At 37.5% G+C, this 19,573-nt stretch overlaps 1 protein-coding gene across 2 annotated transcripts; it reads left to right on the forward strand.

Annotated features, from left to right (window-relative positions):
- The first annotated feature begins 5,923 nt into the window (after positions 1-5,923).
- On the forward strand, positions 5,924-8,307 carry LOC145097732 (uncharacterized). Of its 2 annotated transcripts, none has more exons than XM_079035369.1 (6): positions 5,924-6,669; positions 6,771-6,807; positions 6,900-7,136; positions 7,226-7,273; positions 7,357-7,666; positions 7,762-8,307. In XM_079035369.1, the coding sequence occupies exons 1-6, from the start codon at positions 6,362-6,364 to the stop codon at positions 7,773-7,775; spliced, it is 954 nt and encodes a 317-aa protein (XP_078891495.1). In that variant the 5' UTR covers positions 5,924-6,361; the 3' UTR covers positions 7,776-8,307. The 2 variants fall into 2 exon arrangements, with proteins under 2 accessions (XP_078891495.1, XP_078891494.1); XM_079035368.1 differs by having other exon boundaries at positions 5,925-6,669; positions 7,357-7,661.
- Positions 8,308-19,573: the final 11,266 nt, after the last annotated feature.

Raw genomic sequence — 19,573 nt, forward strand, 5'->3', positions numbered from 1 at the left:
TATTTAATTAGTCTCTTTTGATCACAAAATTAATTCCAAATTAATTCTTGATCAATACTGATTAAATAATCTGATTTCATATTAATATATTAGAACTTATAATATATTAATAAACCATAAATAACCTCTTCTCAATTATCCATCCTTCAGATTGTTCCGGTGTCATGCAACCCAAATGGACCATGCTACTCTCGGTTCAAGTACATACCAATAATAGTTCTGGGCTTAGACACCTAATCCAACAAAATGGTCTTTTACCCTTCTGTGAGTTTATAGAAGGGTTGGTCTAGCTTCATTGAGAGCTGTTATTAATTAGGGATAATTATCGTATTGTGTTAGGCGGAGGCTAGACCGGTGATTCGAGTTCGAGATTATCCGAGTTCTTACAAGGTGAGTCTTTTCACTATACTTTATTGTAACGCCGTAAAATTTCAAACAAATTTTCACATTTTTAAAAACAATTTAATTCACAATATTATAAAACACATTGTTTCATATATTCAACATAAGTCAAAAATCCCATGATCATCATATAAATAAAACTCTATGTGTGTGTACTGATCATGTTGGCGCCTTCCCGCGATCCTCACTAGTACCTGAAACACATAACACAAAACACTGTAAGCACGAAGCTTAGCGAGTTCCCCAAAATACCACATATAACACATATTAGCCACTCAAGGCTATAACTCTGGTGGGCCCTTGGGCCCTAACTCTGTGGACCCCCTGGTCCTAGCTCTGTGGACCTTCCAGTCCTAACTCTGATATACTCTCAACGTAAATCACATAGAAATAATGCAGTGCAACACATCAAATAGATAGCATACAAGATACTCTATCACATAACTCTGGTTACCTACTCAAGGTAAAGTATAGTGAGAAGACTCACCTCGGATGTCTCCGTAATATCTCGCTCGCGTAAACACTGATCTAGCCTCTGCCTAAACACATAAACAATCATCTCAATCAATAACGGCTCTCCAGGATAGACTAGATCCTCACATGTCCTCTAAGAAGGCTAAAAGACCATTTTACCCTTCAAACAGTCCACAAGTCCAATTGTTGACCAAACCCTACAAGTTAACAAAAATCAATGGTCAACCCTTTGACCAGACTCGCCGAGTGCACAATTGTGACTTGGCGAGTTCAGTCATGAACTCAAGTCCTCTAAATCCAGAATGACTCACCGAATCACTTCCCCAACTCAGCGAGTCACCAAGTGTGTGATTCATGGGGAAAACTATCCTACTCGCCGAGTCTGTTCTTGGACTCGGCGAGTTCATGCCATGCTCAAACTCAAATGACCTCCTAAGGTCATATCTATTCCTCTAATCCATAGATCTGACCTTCCCAAGCATGATAATTACGTAAAGTTCAAATGTTGATGCTCATGCAAAGGCCCAAAGGCTCTATTTGGAGAAATAACCTCAAATATGATATCCTAAGCTCATGCCTCCTAATATAAATCATAAAGATCAAAGGGTTAAGGTCTCTGGACCTCTTTGGATCTGGATCCAAAGCCTCATCATGAGAAGGGACCAAATGCTCATCAAATCAAGCCTCTAAACGGTCTAGAAAACCCTAACTCCAAAGGTTAACACCAAAACTGAAGAAGGATTGAATCTATACCTCAAATATGAAGTCCCTAGGCTCTGAAGTCTACAGAATAGCACCCTCTTCAGCTCCTTCTTGCCTTGGTCACCTTCTTCTTGCAAGAACACCAACACAAGGATAAAAAATGGCCTCTCATCCCTCACAAACGTTCTAACTCTCTTAAGGTTTCTCTCAAGGGTCTGGTAGCCGCAACTGAAGGTTATAAGAGCCTTTAAATAGATCCCAAACCCAAGAAATTAAGGTTTCACTTAACAACGTGGACTCGCCGAGTCCACGAGTCGACTCGCCGAGTCCGGTCACCAATCCGGATAAAAACCCGCGGTCCTACTCGGCGAGTCTAAGCATCAACTCGCCAAGTCCCTCCCCAAACTCAAAATAAAAGAATAAAATAATATACCTAGAAATCCGGATGTTACATTTACCATGAGTGGTATATATGTGTGACGGGAGGGTTTTATGTGCTTATTTGAGTTATGTGATATTATGCATTTTGTCTGTGTGATATATATGCTATATTTTGTGTTTATTGAGATTGGACCGGAGGGTCCAACCCGAGTTGTAGGATCGGAGGGTTTCCACCGAGAAGGAGACCGGAGGGTCCAAACCTAGCTATGAGACCGGAGGGTCCTCATTGAGACACATGACCAAAAGGTCCACACCGAGACGCATGAGACCGGAGGGTCCATGCCGAGTTATAGCCATGAGAGGCTATTTGTGTATGTGGTATTTTGGGGAACACATTAAACTTCGTGCTTACCGTGTTATGTGATATTTGTTTTAGGTACTTCTCAGGATCGTGGGAAGGCATCGACTTGATTGTACACACATATGAGCTGGAGATATATTTTTGGAGGATCCTGGATTTGTGATAAACACTTTTTGAAATATGTGTTGATAATTGATACTTGAGATTTTTGAGAAAATTTGACATGTGTTTTATTGTGTTTGAAAATGAGGCGATCCCATCTTCTGGAGAAGAATCGCTCCTTTTATACCTGCTATTGGGGGAGCATGTCTTCGACAGTACTTTTTGTCTCACCTGGGCCGACAGAACGTGGAGGCATCCTATTGGCGGATCGTTCACCACTAGCGGTTATCTGCTATTGGTGTAGAACTAACAAAGGGTAGCACTCTGAGCACTACACTTGTCGCTATGAGGAGCGATTAGTACTGTTTTGGCTTTCTATAGACTAAAGTTTCTCGTTCTTAGTCAGACCTTGGCGTTAAAGCGTCGGGGTCTAAGTGTGAGGTCGCGAGGGCGAGGGCCCGGGCCTAGCACTTATGTTGGGTAGCGACTGTCAACTAGGTCGTCCTTCAGATAACCGTCCTGTTATCTTTAACATATTCCTAGAGGGATACGTTAACATTTATGTTTATTATATATTTTATGTTACATGGGGACGTTCCTAGTGAACGGTGTTCCAGCTTTAGTTCCGTTTGATTCGGGTGCCACCCGATCGTTTGTATCTCTTGTGCTTAGTAACAGATTTGTGACGCTCCATGGGAGCTTGATTATCCATTACAGGTATAGATCGCCGACAATCATCCCATGAGGATATCGAGGGTTCATCGGGGTTGTGTTCCGGATGTATTTAGCGAGCAGTATCTGGTTTATTTGGTTCCTATTCCTTTGCGCGAGAGGAATGTCATCATGGGGATGAATTGGTAGGATTAAAATTTGCTTACTTACATAATGTATATATAAAAAACACATTTAACATGATACTCTAACATCTTTCACATGGTAGGATTAAATTTTGCTTACTTACATATTGTATATATAAAAAACAAATTGCAAGAAAGTCACTATATTACCATAAATTTTTGATTTTGATACTGAGTTATTTTTTTTAATTATTTCATTATATTTACAATTTTATTTTAATATCAACCAAATGACCGGTTCTCTCTGTTCTTCCGGTAACCGTTTTTCCTGATATGCGATAAATTCACTAAGTTTAACAAAATTTTGATTTTGACACCGAGTTTCAAATTGCAAGAAAGTAAATATATTACCACAAAATTTCGATTTTCACATCAGGTTTTTTTATCTCAATTATGTCATTAGATTTACAATTTTGTTGCAATGTAAACCAATTGAGCGATTCAGGAGATGTTATTATGGTTTAGAAGCTTGATTTAGAAGCTCGATTTGTACAACAAAAAATGCAGGTCGATCCAATGGTTCAAACTCACTTACAAATCAGTGAAAAAAGCATAGTCACCATTTCAAGAGATGTTATTGTGGTTTAGAAGCTCGATTTGTACAACAAGTAAATGAATACCCCTACAAAGTAGATATAAGACCCCTAGAAGGTCGATTTGTATAACAAATAAATGAATACTCCCAAAAGGTTGATTTATTTGTACAACAAACAAATAAAGACTCCTATAAATTAAGATCCCTACAAACTAGCTTCTAAACCAGTTGACCGGTTATCATTAACTAGCAAGTTACCAAATCAATGACATACTAATATTGTGACATGGAAGCTACGTAAGATCTTATATGGTAGTATTGAGCTTTAAAATAATAGGATTTTTCATTAACCAGGCAAAAATAATAGGATTTTCTTGAGGTAATCGAGTAAAAAAGAGTTCTCTGGTAAAATTAAATAGGATAATTTGAATTTTTTTTATCCAATAGTCATGATATTGTCATGTCATTTATCGATACAACCCCTATATTTGAAACTAGGCCTGACAATTGGGTTGGGTTCGGGTTGGTGGGCCGGCGGGTCAGAAAACACAAACTCAACCCAACTCATATAATATATGGGATGACGGGTTGTCGGGTCATGGGTTGGTGGGTTGGAAACCTTAACCCAACCTAACTCATATAATCTGTTTAAGTATATGGGTTCGTGGGTTCAGAAGTTAATGAGTCATACCCAACCCATATAACCCGTTTAATAAATAAGCAACATATTTTAAAAAAATGAGGTTTTTTCAACATAAATTCATAAAATTATTAAAGTAATTAACATAAAAAAAAAAAGGTTTTCAACATAAATTCATAAAGTCGATAACATCCAAATAAAAATGAAAAATGAAAACATTCATAGAAAGTGGATGTGTTCTTCGTTCGTGACTCGTGAAAATAACGACATGTATTTTTTTTTCTGATTAACGAATCGCAAATGCAGATTAGTCACATATGAATACGGATGAAAATCAAATTTCATTAATAATTAAATATCATTTTTTTAAATGTAATATATATATATATATATATATATATATATATATATATATATATATATGGGTTGGCGGGTTGACCCGCGAACTCAAACAGATAACCCAACCCAACTCATGAAATAAATGGGTTGGTGAGTTGACGGGTTGGCGAGTCAAAAATCCCAACTCAAACCCGTCTATTTTCGGGTTGGGTCAGTGTTGGTTTACAGATTGAGTCGAGAGTTGACACACCTATTTGAAACTCAATCCTAACACGTAAAATCTTAAGTGGCTTCCACATAACAATATTTCATGTCATTTATTTAAAACCTACTAGATTGATGGCAACCGGTCAGATGGTTTAGAAGCAAGTTTGTAAGGATCTTCATTTATTTTATTATTATTATTATAATTATTATTATTATTATTATTACTATTATTTATTTATTTATTTATTTAGGAAGGGGGGAGGGAGTGGGGGATCTTCATTAATTTAGTATACAAAGAAATTGACATTGCAAGGCTATTTTTTTTATTTGTTGTACAAATCAACCTTGTACGGGTCTTATATGGACATTATAAAGGTCTTATATGGACATTATAAAGGTCTTCATTTATTTGTTGAACAAATTGAGCTTTTAAACCACAATAGCATCTCCTGAAATGGTGATTATGTATTTTTTGCTGACTTGTAAATGAGTTTTAACCATTAGATAGATCTTCATTTATTTGTTTACAAATCGAACTTCTAAGCCACATTAACATATCTTGAATTGGTCACATTGTAAATAATAATAATAATAATAATAATAAATAAATAAATAAAATTCAATGTCAAAATCAAAATTTTGAGTAATTCTTACGATTTGAAACTCAATGTCAAATCAAAATTTCAATAAATTTATTGATTTTATTGCAATTCGAGAAAATTGATTACCGGAAAAATAGAAAGAATCGATTATTTAGTTAATATTACAACAAAATTATGAATATAATAATATAATTAAAAATAATATAGATATCAAAATTAAAATTTTATTATAAGAATTTATCAAAAAAAAAAATGTTTTAACTTAACTCGCCATACAAATAACAAAATGAAATTGAAAATCGTACTTCAATAACAACTCGACCATGTAGCAAAATCTCGTTCTCCAACCTCATGTGAACTTTATCGCCCTTTGAGACTTTAATGAACACGTGCTACCCTACTTTTTAACGGCAGAAATGCTTAAATTTTCTTCCGTTTCTCTCTCACACACTAAAGTGGTGGCTGCGTGTCTCCGATGAACTCCATATTAAGAAAATCAGTAATTGCTTTCCCTCCTCAAGATTCACACGAAATCGATATTAATTCTGTATTTGCTATATACGCACCCACATCTAAATCAAAAGAACCCTAAGCCAAGATTTTCTTTCCGAATTCATAAATTCAAAAGTATTCCACCAAATCCCTTAAAGTACTCACACAAATCTGTACTATATATTAGTTTGTACGAGGATTTTAGTTGTAGTAGCAAAAGGGGTGGTCTTGATTGTTTTCAATCGGTTCAATTTGATCGGATTGGAGATGGGGGCGATGACGTCGTCTGTGGCGGCGAAGTTCGCTTTTTTTCCACCGGATCCGCCGTCTTACAGATTGGTGGTGGACGAATCGAGCGACAGTGGGAAATTGAAGATGACGGATGTGTCTGAGAGAGCCAACGTTGACGTTCTGAAGCTGAAAACGAAAAGGGGGACGGAAATTGTGGCGGCGTATGTCAAGAATCCGGTGGCGTCACTCACTGTGCTTTATTCTCACGGCAACGCCGCTGATCTTGGTCAGATGTATGACTTGTTCTGCGAACTCAGTGTTCATCTTCGAGTTAATTTAATGGGGTTAGTCTCAATTTCCCCAATTTGTTCAAAAAAACATGAACTTTATCATCCAAATCTTTTGGATCATTTCTCTTACATGATGAACACTTGATACATCGCAGGTATGACTACACTGGATACGGGCAATCTTCCGGGAAGGTAGGATTAATCTGAATGTCTGAAACAAATCAAATACACATATGATTTCGATACCAATTTGCTAAATTACACACCTTTAATCATCTTCACAGCCTACTGAACAAAACACATATGCCGACATTGAAGCTGCATATCGATGCCTTGAAGAAACTTATGGTGTAAAAGAAGAAGATGTCATCTTATACGGTCAATCTGTAGGAAGTGGACCTACTCTCGATTTAGCTGCCCGTTTATCAAGATTACGGGCAGTTGTTCTTCACAGCCCAATCATGTCAGGAATCAGAGTCATGTATCCTGTTAAACGAACATATTGGTTTGATATATACAAGGTCAAAATTCATTATTTACAATTAATCAATTATCACTATTCAGTATTCACTACTAGTCTTTATAGTTACTGTTTGTTCTTACAATGCAGAATATCGACAAAATCCCATTAGTCAAGTGTCCTGTTCTGGTTATTCATGTACGTGTTTGTGAAATGTGAAGTCATATCCAAATTGTGGGACCCGTTTAATCATTTTATCGATAATGTTGTGTTTTTATCAGGGTACGAAAGATGATGTTGTGGATTTTTCACACGGGAAGCAGCTTTGGGAGCATTGTGTGGTAAAATACGAACCTTTATGGATCAAAGGCGGGAATCACTGTGATTTGGAACTCTTCCCGGAGTACATTCGACATTTAAAGAAGTTCATATTGGCTGTTGAAAAGTCAACACGTTTAAAGAACTCTTCGGGTTCATTAACAGATAATGATATTGATTGTAGAGAGAAATCAAGGCCCAGCACAAGTACAGAAAAGTCAAGACCGAGTGTTGACCAACCTGAGAAAGGAAGAAACAGCATTGATCGGTCTGGTTAGCTTAAGCTGATTCCTTCATTCGTTTATTTGTTTATTTGTTTATTTGTTTATTAGCAATAAATGTTGTTGAAATGTGGATGATTATGGCAGATTTGGAGGTATGATGAAGGCGGCAGTGTTGTGCAATATTGATTGTTTCAAGCCCACGGGTGCAATGGGGGTGGAAGGATCGTGATTTTGTGAAGATTTATGTTTATTGAATCGGGTATTTTGTTGGTTTACTTGTGTTGTTTTGATTGTGAGTTGTGAAGTGTTGTTAGATAACGAAAAGAAATTGATTTTAATTAGGCAGATGTATGTATGTATTTATGTATCGTATAGATTCTGTCAAAACTAATAATGTTTATCTTGGATTGGAAGACGTTGGAGGGATATTTCCAATGATAAGGATGACAAACAAGGGAATTACGTCTTTTGTACAAACAACGAGGTGTAATTTTTATCTCATTGACATCACATGCCAAACATAGTACACCTTGTTCTGTTTTGTCCGGTTCTGTCTGTGTCTCTGTATAACCCTTGGGGAAAAAAACATGGTTCTTTGGGGAACAATTTATTGTCAACGACTCCTTTTGTGGATCATGTGTTGATGCTTGATTGTATTGAATGGATGTGGTTCGACTTTTTTTTGGTGTAGACTTTGATTTGAATCAAGCATGCATGGTGTTACATTAATAATGGCATTTCTTGTTTCAGGTGTTTGCTTTTAGATCATGTGATTGTGTCTAAAAGGTATAAAGCTTGCTCTTTGTGGAGTTGAGAGACCATTAAGTACAAATCATGTAATGTCTACAACTACAACTCTCAAGAGTGACGTACTGAAAATTAAGACATTACGAAATTTGTATACACCGCCTATTTGATAAAAATATACATTGTTAATCATATATTCCAAGCGTCTCATATTAATAGTCTATATTTTCTTTATTAATAATCTATATTTCCTTTTTAGTTTGTTCCAAAATAATAGTTTACTTCTAAAAATAAATATCTTTTATCAAAATATTTCTCATTTAACATACCATTGAATTAAATGCAACAAACGATAGATTTTCATTTTATTTAATAAAGTTAGATGTAATTAATGTTTTTTTTAATATGAATAATACAAACCCAAACCCTCATTAGCCAACACACCACCCATCTGTTTGTGTTTACAAGTCAAGGAAAACATATATATACATATATAAATCGCAGAATTCATATTTTTATAAAGTTTGGTTCGGTTCGGTTTCGTACATTCCTAAAACCCAAACCGAACCGAATTTTTTGGTTTCTAAATAATACAAACCCAAACCGTCAGTTTATGCTTCGGTTTCGGTTTCGTCCGTTTTTGTCGGTTTTTTGGTTTTCGGGTTCGGTTTTGCTCACCCCTAATTTAAATGCAACTCCCTCGGTTATACTTCTATGTGAGTTTGTATGATATGCAACAAAACAGTGTGCACCGAAATAAGAAGGTTTAGACGTTAAGTTTGATGATTTAACAATATTTAAACCAAAACAAACCCAAAATACTGATTTTGTTTGGCACGTCATAACTAGCTTATTTTTCGAATTTTTTTTAAGTTGTCATAATTAGAAAACCAAAATTAACTTATAAACTAGCTTTTTAAAAAGCTACTTAGACTAATTTTTCAAAAGATGTTTTTTAATTTTCAAATATACCCCTTAATTAATTATAGAAACACATTATTTTATATGTCATTTTATATCTTTTAGCTAATTTTACCAAATGTCATTTTTTATCATTTAACTTTTAAGCTATCAACTTACTTTTCATATAATAGCTAGTTTTTCTGCTATCAGGTAACAACTAAATATAAAATAAATATAAAAATCAATAACAATATAATGAAAAATACCAGTGACATAGGGTATGTAGTATGTACACTAGTTATAGGGTATGTAGTATTTACACTAACTATAACTATCATGATATTTTGGTTAAAGGCTAGTGAAAAGATATAATAATTTAAGCAGTGTCATAATTTAGTTAACAATTAAAAAAATTGATTACCAAATACAAGGTTATTAAAAGTAAAGAAAAAAAATATCACAATGGGTAATATATATGATTTTCTATTTTTGTAACGAAATTATCAATACATAAGTTGAATACAACAATATTAACTAGGGTTTTTTATACTATAGCACATCAATGTTTGGTCAGTTTGCACATTTAGTCATTAATGTTTTTTTGTGCTCAATTGATCCTTAATGTTAGTAAATACCTACTAATTAAAGGAATAAGAGAAAATGTTATCGGTTTAGGGGTCACTGTTGACGTGTATTGGCTTATATGGACAACCATTTGACCATGTCATCTTATAACGTGGAAACCTTCCTTAAATGGAACCCTCATTCGAACCATCGACGATACATTGTTACCCTAAATTAGGTCAGTGCCTCCCTCTTGATACTCTACACTCAATCGATATAACCAGAGCAATGTTAGCCTCCTCCGGTCGATCAATCAACCTCCTACATGTCGGAAACCTTCGTGATGATGAACCCTATCCACCTTGTGATTGTAAAGACGCAATAAGCGTGGAAAGGACTGCCTGGACTGACGATAATGTAACTCGAAGGTTTTGGAACTGCAAAAACTCTTTGGTGAGTATTCCTTTGTTTACTTACACCGTATTTGTTATTTTTGAGCTGGGAATGTACACATTTTCATTAATCGTAACCCTAACCCTAATTCTGGTCTTCCCTTTTAATTAGTCAGCTGAAGGTCCAAAATACAAGTTTTTTTATGTGGAACGACAAAGAAATGGAGGAGGGTTACTACAAAGACCAGCTTCGCAAAATGAGGTTTGAGCTGAAAAGGAAAGAAGACTTCAGTGAAGTTTTGAAGGTTCAAAAGAAGTTGCTTAAGCTGCAGCAAGCTATGGAAGCAAATAAGCACGTGTCTGAGACACAATTGACGGAGTTGATGAAGCAAAACAGTCTACTGAAGTGTGGGATCTTTGTTATGGTCATTTTAATCATTTCCATGTGGGTTAAGTGCCCTTAAAAAGTGCAGCTGATCAAATAGGTATTTATGGTGTGTAGTATATAATTCTAACCAGTTCTTTGGAAAGTATATGGGTGGATGTAGAAAGTTGTTTTCTTTTGGGAAGTGTATGAGTGTACGGGTACATGGTCATGGTTAGATCCTAGTTGTAATGTATAGTTGGGTTTTTGGTTGAATTTTTATTTGATCAATGTGTGTATGGGATGGTAGATGTGATGGGATAACAGAAGATGGGAACAATTGTAATGAAATTTTGTAGATTCAATGAATGGCATGAAAGATCCTACTTGTTATATACCTTGCTAAATTTAATGATAGCATGTGCCCCTTTTAAAAATTGAAGTGTGAGTACCACATTATCGGCCATAAGGACTACACTTGGTCCATTTAAAAGTGCATTGTGTTTTGAGTTATGTGTAGGGGTTCTTTTGTGCAAAAATAAGAGCATATGGACCATACGTGGTATATAAGGACATAATCAATGACAATTTAAAATTAGCGATATATGGAAATATATTCTTTTGCCATGCAGTTTAACCACACAAGTCCTTGCCATGCATGCAACTTCAAAATAACACAACAAAACCTCAAAATAACAACCAACTTAGTTAATACAAAATACACATCACATAAACCAACATAGTTTCATATAAACAACCATAATTGACAACAGTTTCATAAAAATATCAAGAGTATACCAAAACATATAATTTCACACTACATACCATGTTTATATCATATAAATCAACACTTAAACTTAGTCTAGAGTAAGAGGTTTAGCTTCTGAATTCCTAGGTGCATCTGCATCATCAACTATCTTGACCGGCTTCAACTTGATAATCCTTTCAGATTTCTTCCTCCTGATTTTCTTCAAAAGGGATGCAATTGGTGTTTCTCTAGCCTCCTATTGTTGCACATGAACCTGAATAGGTTCTCCATTTCCTGATGCATCAAACTCCAAAGGAGTGAGTTCCACCTCATCATATTGTTGTTGCACATGCACCTCAATGACTACTTCTCCACCATCATTTACTACTCCTCCACCATCATTGACTGCTTGATCACCCTCATTCACTTCATCACCTTTATTCACTGTTGTGACATCCCCAAATTCATAGTCATTTTAAAAATTTTGTTTATGCTTATTTAAAAATCAGAGTATTCATTTTAAAGAATAATATTGCGGAATTTGTTCCCAGAAAACATGATAAATATATTATCAAAGCATTTCCATAGAAATGTGTTTTGTTTATATTAAAACTTTGGGATTTCATTGTCAATACAGAAACGTAAGCATAAACAGACCTTACATTCATTTATACTAGTGATTTACATCTCATTTAATCTCTTAGTGTAATGTTTCTTCGTATCGATACATGTGATACAAATAAACTGAATGGGTCAGGTTGGGAAACCTGGTGAGTACATAGGGTTTTCAACCCACAATAATATAATTATTATCTTTAATCATCAAACAATTAACCCAATTACCCATCCCCATTATCTTCTTTATTCTTAAGTATCTTCCTTAAGAATCATTTATTCCTTAATATTTATTCCTAAGGATTATCCTAAGGAATAGGCACGAAGTCCATCGCTACCAGCGTTTATATAACAGGAACTAAGTCCATAGTTGTCGATGTTATATGTTAGGCTCTAAGTCCATAACTGCCAATGTTCATCTATAGGGCACTAAATCCATAGTTGTCAACGTTTATCTATAGGGCATTAAATCCATAATTGCCAACGTTTATTTGTAAGGTACTAAGTCCATAGCTCCCATGGTTTATCTATTTGGGACTAAGTCCATAGTTGCCATGTGATGGCGTGCCTAGGGCAGCACGGCAGAAGCAGGAGCCGGGCATGCCAACCGGGCCCTGCCCAGCAGGCTTAGCGTCCGCTGGTGCCCCGGGAGTGGAATGCACAGGCGAAGGGCTCGTGCCCGCCAAGAGACGCTCTTGGGAGTGGAATGCACAGGCGAAAGGCTCGCTCCCGCCAAGGGACGCTCCCAGCTCCGAGACAAAAGATACGGTCAGGAGACAAGTAGGAGGATCAGGCCATTACCGTCGGAGCCAATAAGAGCGCCCTAACTGTTGAAGGCTCATGACCCTCCAATCAGCGCCCCTGATTTTGTCTCCCCAAAAAGTGATCTTGTCTGGTACGGATCAGGCAAGGGCGCTAGGTATAAAAGGATACGCTCTCAGACCCACGAGGTATGCTCTCTGGACTCTCTAAGAGCACACACCCAAAGATCTTAAACACTCTCTAACTTAACCGTCGGAGCGTTCTTCTGGGAGCTCCTCCCGGAAAGCGGCTGATGGCCTTCTTTCCTTGTGATCTTGCAGAGACAGTCGAGAATCCTAGTGAACATTATTAGCCGAGCCAAAGCAAGGTCTCATCATTTGGCGCCATCCGTTTGTGAGATTAAGAACACAAAATAAAAGCACAAAAGTGAAAAGTGAATGGTATCCAACGGCAGTGAGGGACAACAGGCTAGTCCCATACGTCCCATGGCAGTGTTGTACGAAACACCGTCGTCTACAGCGGTCAGCAGGGCCGCTCCAGGCGAAGGAAGCTCTACAGTAACCATTAAAGGTGCCCCACAACCGCCAGTTCACCAGCCAAGAACAACTCTGGTAGGGCCACTTCCAACAACGTCCTTTCAGATGCCACCATTCTTTGTGTCGCCATTGCAACAAACACAACCAGTTCACTCAACAATGCTTCCACCAGGCCACGTTTTCAACATCCTACCATCGTTTACAGCGACACCACCGGACCAGGTGACGAGCGGACAGAGTTCAATGATTTCAGTGCCACCGTTGGCGCAAACCATGATAGCTCATACGCCACCTGTCTATTCGATGACCGACACATGGACCGGACCAACCATCACCGCCAATAATCGCCTGCAGCAGACAACAACGGTCAGCCCTATGACCCCTATACACCCTTTCTCCTCCAGTTACTCCCTCCAACTACTATTCCAGCCGTACCCCTTTTACGGACCAAGCCCTGGCTATCACACGTCGCCACTATATGGCTTAAACACCCAATACCAGCAACAGGGAGCGTCCACCATCCCAGGCCACGATTGCCTTTCCCGTAGTATGACGTCTCCGTTTGTCAAAGAAGTTTTGGATTACGAAATACCAAACACAGCCAAACTACCGACGCTCAAGACATGTAACGGAACCACCGACCCGAATAGCCACATCGACACATATGAATGGACAATGACGTCGTTAAAGCTTGACAAGAGGTTTTGGTGCACGTATTTCCCAACAACACATGATGGCAATGCCGGTACATGGTTCAAGACGTTATGACCGGGCAACATTTACAATTTTGCCCAGCTTAAGTATCTTTTGTTGGATTAATGTCTAAGTCCATACCTATAATTGGTAATACTTGACCCGACCTGGCATGGTCCATTTGGGTTGCATGGCATCATGTATTTGGATAGACTATAATGAGAGAAATAACACTTAAGGATTATTAATATATTATAAGTTCTAATATATTAATAGGATTATTTAATTAGTATTGATCAAGAATTAATTTAGAATTAATTAAGTAATCAAAAGAAGTCTAATTAAATATATGGGTTGATTATGTAAATCATCCATACTTGTATAGTGAGCTAATGCTCCATGGATTATCAAGTTGGGCTAAAACCCATAGGAGGCTCCATGGATGCTCCATGGTGTATTTGAACCCATGGATCCAAGGAAATGGAAAGCCATGACAATTAAGGGTTTGCCCTAATTGTAACACTATATAAAGATCATATGCTCAAGAAATCGGCCACTATGAGTGATAGAAAGGGCTAGTCGATTTTATCAAGTGTTCCAATTTCTCTCAAGTCATTCCAAGTGTATTTGGTGTTGTGTGAACCATTTGAGGTGTCACACTTGGGGCACTAACTCAAGCTTCATGAAGACAAACTACATCAAAGAGGTATGTAATTCTAACTTGATATATTCATTTGAATCAATGTTATTATGCTAGTTAGGATAAATACCTTGGATGTTCATATTTGCATGTATAATAGAGAAAACATAGATCCAAGGTATTTAGGATTGCATGTACACTTAGGAGTGTTAGAATGCTCAAAAACCTACAGTGGTATCAGAGCCTAGGCTTGTTTTCTTGTTATACCTACAAAAACTACTTAAAAATCGAATTTTTGTGCTGTCTGGACAACGGACTCGGCAAGTCTATCAGGAGACTCGACGAGTCCATGCCTTAAAAGTGTTCAAAACGATCCAACTCGCCGAGTTATTTCATGCACTCGACGAGTTAGACCCCCAGACAGCATATATTCGACTTTTTTGGCTGGAATTGGACTAGGAACATTACCCTAAGATGTTTTTGGACTTATAAACTTGTTTTTGATGTGGTAATGTTCATGCCAATCCAATTTCAAAGATAATTGTCAATAGATTCATGTTTTGTATTAGTTTAAGGTTTAGACTAATTACATGAAAAAGATTTATATGAATTATCTTGTTCTTATGAGTTGCTTTGATTAATAGAAAGGTTGATTGATTATGTGTCTTTGATCCATTTTAATCTAAGAGATGATTCTAAAATGTGTTTGTGTAACTTGTCCTCAAGTTATATGAAAAGTCACATTTAAGTTTCATAAAACTCATAAAAGTTGGCAATGGTTACAAAAATGAAGAGTCTTGTCCTCAAGTTATGGAGGTTCAAGAGTCACTTCATTAAGTAATAAAAAGTGTAACCTTAATTAATTCCATAAGTTACAAAAATAAAGAAAAGTTACATTCCTTTTATTAGTTTAAAGTCTTCCATAACTTGTCCTCAAGTTATGGAACTTGATGAGTCTTTTATTTAAAACTACTTTAAACACATAAGTTATGGAATTAATTAGTTTTGAATAGTTTCAAAACTTGCCCTCAAGTTTTGGAATTTAAAAGTTTTCACTTATGAATACTTCAATTCCAAGTTAGCCCTTAGAATTTTAAAAGTTAAAATTCAACCCTTATACTTTATAATATTATAAGTTAATAATATCTATATATATGTATAAGAGTAAAGTCAGTCTTACCGTTAGTAGGCCTCATTCACGAAACCGGTCTATAAGGGTATATAAGCTTACTGCCTATAAAATTGTAGTTTAATGGGTGTCCACTCTCACCCACCGCTTCCTTGACTGGTGGAGGGTCATTAGCCGAACGGGTAGGACAAGGAGTATAATTCTCCCTTCATTAAAAGTATTAATGATAAATACTAAGTAACTAAACCTTTTATAAATACCCAATCTTAGTTACTTAGGTGTGACAACCTGTAATTTATTTCGTCACTAAAACCGTTCCCGTTAAATAAAACCGTTGAATTCAAATCTGTTCCGTTAACTTTTGAGTTAAATTAAGTTAATCGCGACTTTTAATTCGGTTCCATAAGTGTCGGGATGTGTTATAAACATTAAAATATTTTCCATACTTATTTGGAAAATTATTAGTTTCATCCAAGTTGAGTTACGGCAAAATTTATCGGGTACGACCAAAAGTCGCGTCTAACGTCAGCATCGGGTAGAACTCCTTCGGGTCATAAAATAAACACCTATATAAGGGATTGAGTGACATCATTTTGAGGCTTTTACTCTCTCTCTCTAAAAACTTTCTCTCACTACACTCTCTCTCTAGAACTCGAAATTGGCCCAAAAACCTCATTTCAAGCATCATTTGGTAAGGAATCCAACCTAAACTTGTTGTTTAACTTCTATAGTATGAAAATTCATGTTGGAATCACCCAAAACACATATGAACATGTGTTTACGGTTTGGGGACCCTCCCAAAACCGTGAACACCTCTTATGAGGGTTTTGAAGCCTCAAAACCCCTCCAAAACACTTCTAGGGCTTACATATGGCTTAGAAACTTGCATGCATGAGCTTAGGACCCCAAAATTGCACCATATGAGGCATGTACATGAGTTTACGGTCCAAGAACATGATTGGACCGTAAACCCTCATTCTTAGACCTTAAACTCCTTGTTGGGTGTTAGTTTGCCCCTAAACACCTCCAATGAACTTCCATGAGTGCATAGAACCTTGTAACCCTTCAAGAAATGCACCAAAACATGCACAAATGGAACAAACTAGAGTTTACAGTCCAAGAACATTCTTAGACCGTAAACTTATCTTCTTAGACCATAAACTCATCTCCTTAGACCTTAAACTCATTCTATGGGTTTTAAAGTGCCCTTAACACCTTATATGACTTAGAAATGGGTCTAGAACTTAGTGTGATTGACTTTCAACCACCAAAACCCATGAATCTTGGAGAAACATGAGTTTAAGGTAGTGAACTCGTGTTTAAGGTAGTAAACTCGTGTTTAAGGTAGTAAACTTCCGAAGAACATCTTCATAGACCGTAAACTCTTATCTAATGTCATTTAGAGTCCCAATCACTTCCTAAGCCATGGAATCAACCCTAGAACTTTCCCTTGTGCATTGTATGACCATTTGGCATCCAAGAACCCACCACCCATGAGTTTATGGCCGTAAACTCATGGGGATATGGTCAATGGACCGTGAACTCCTCAAGGAGTTTACTCTTGAAGAGTAAACTCTATATCTAGGTCCTACACATCCATAGATGCTACCCGGGTCACTCCGAACACTTGAATTGAAGTGTTTTCACGCCTCAAAGTGTATAATCATATCTAATTAGTGATTTAAAGTCTAATTAGATACATTTGTATCTCATTTCATATTTCATAGGAACATCGCGCGCTGTCAAGCCCCGAACCGACATTTAGCATCCTAGACGACACGTTCTTCGACTAGTGAGTTCATACCCCTACCCTTTTTCAATGTTTTTCACTGTTTTCAGGGGGAGAATACAAGCAAAGTACAAAGAATACTTGTACTTAAAACTTGTTTTACATGTGTTATGTTCCATATTACATATGCTTTTAACACTGATAATCATAACAGATAACCGTTTGAACTTTTAGAACACAATACCGTATTATTTGTGAAAAATGTTATAAAATGTTGTATTTTATATTTTCACAAATGGTTTTCCACATTATATCAGTTAAAAGCATAATATTTGAACTTTGAACATGAAACTTAGTACACTGTTTTGTCCTCGGTAACACTCCACAGAGATACGCGAGTGGAGGATCATTGTACCTTTGATGGCACTGGAGGTGTCATTTCCCTTACTAGATGGTTCGAGAAAATCGAATCTATTTTTGAAATTTGTGCCTGTTCAGAATCTGACAAGGTAAAGTTCGCAGCCTGTACCTTTATCGATAAAGCCCTGACTTGGTGGAACGGCCGAGTCAAATCCTTAACTATACATGTAGCTAATGATATGGGTTGGGCGGCCATGAAGGAACTTCTTCTAGCTGAGTACTGCCCTCGGGGAGAAATACAGAAGTTAGAGCACGAGCTCTGGAACCTGAAGATGAAAGGTTCCGATATCGCCGCCTACACTTCTAGATTCGATGACCTAGCGCTACTCTTCCCGGGATTGGTTACCCCAGAGAGTAAAAAGATCGAGAGATTTATCTGGGGGCTGACCCAACCGACCAAGGGAAATGTCTTATCTACGGGGCCAGATACATATGACAGTGCCAAAAGCTTAGCCCAGACTCTGATTGACCACAGTGATGACCACGAGGAAGCAACCACTGCTACTGAACCGACCAAGAGGAATAGTGAGAAAAGGAAGTTTTGGAAGAAGAAGAAGGGTCAATCTTCTCAAGGATCCTCAAAGAAACAGCAGACAGTAGCAGTCCATGCTGCTACTACCCCTGTTGCAGCTGCTTCTACTGTGGGATCCACAGCTCAAACACCCACTAGTAGGTATGCTGGTAACCTTCCCCAGTGTGACAAGTGCAAATACCACCACAACCCCGGCCCCTGCCGTGAACTTTCATGCACCAACTGTGGTAAAAAGGGGCATACGGTTCGATTCTGCAAAGCACCAGCCCAATCCGCGAATCAATCTTCTAGAGCAGGTGTTGGTCAAGCCTGCTACAATTGTGGAGAAGTTAGGCATTTCAAGAGAAACTGTCCCAAGAAGGCTACAGCTGATAATACCGGGAGAGTCCTAGCCATGGGATGTGAGGAAGCAGTCGCCGATCCCACCGTTGTTTCGGGTACGTTCCTTCTCGACAACTCTTATGCTAGTATTCTTTTCGATTCGGGTGCTGAAAGAAGTTTTGTTAGTCATTCGTTCAAGCATAACCTTAAACCTAATCCCCAACCATTAACCGAAACGTTTACCGTCGAGATGGCTAACGGTGAGAAAGAAAGCGCTAGCGATGTATTCATAGGTTGTACCCTTACCCCGAACGACCATTCTTTTCCCATTGATCTTATGCCAATTTCCATAAAGAGCTTTGATGTCATCATTGGCATGGATTGGTTGAGTCCCAATCATGCTGATATCCTTTGTTACGAAAAAGCCAATCCGTCTCAGCCTTCCTTCTGGTCAAACTCTCATGATCTATGGCGATAAGCTCATCTCTAATCTTCGCATCATTTCCTGCATCAAATCTCAGAAACTCTTGCGAAAGGAATTCCAAGCATTCCTAGCCCATGTAATCAATGAGAAACAGGAATTTACAGACCTCGCGAGCATCCCCGAAGTCTGCAACTTTCCTGATGTCTTTCCCGAAGAGCTTCCAGGAATTCCTCCCGAACGTCAGATCGAGTTTCGCATTGACCTAATTCCTGGAGCTACCCCCGTAGCCAAATCTCCGTATCGCTTAGCTCCAGCAGAAATGCAGGAGTTATCCAGTCAGCTCAATGAGTTGCTCAGCAAAGTGTTCATCAGACCGAGTTTATCACCATGGGGAGCTCCGGTATTGTTTGTAAAGAAGAAAGATGGATCCTTCTGGA

Source organism: Lactuca serriola, chromosome 4 (assembly GCF_051521515.1).
Source record: "Lactuca serriola cultivar US96UC23 chromosome 4, Lser_US96UC23_V15, whole genome shotgun sequence".
Classification (NCBI taxonomy): Eukaryota; Viridiplantae; Streptophyta; class Magnoliopsida; order Asterales; family Asteraceae; genus Lactuca; species Lactuca serriola.

Bases quoted from the DNA above. Each gene is read 5' to 3' on its own strand.
- LOC145097732 (XM_079035368.1), top strand. From the start codon at position 6,362: ATGGGGGCGATGACGTCGTCTGTGGCGGCGAAGTTCGCTTTTTTTCCA. The intron at 6,670-6,770 runs GTTAGTCTCAAT...GATACATCGCAG, and splicing joins CTTCGAGTTAATTTAATGGG to GTATGACTACACTGGATACG. The intron at 7,137-7,225 runs GTCAAAATTCAT...CTTACAATGCAG, and splicing joins ATTGGTTTGATATATACAAG to AATATCGACAAAATCCCATT.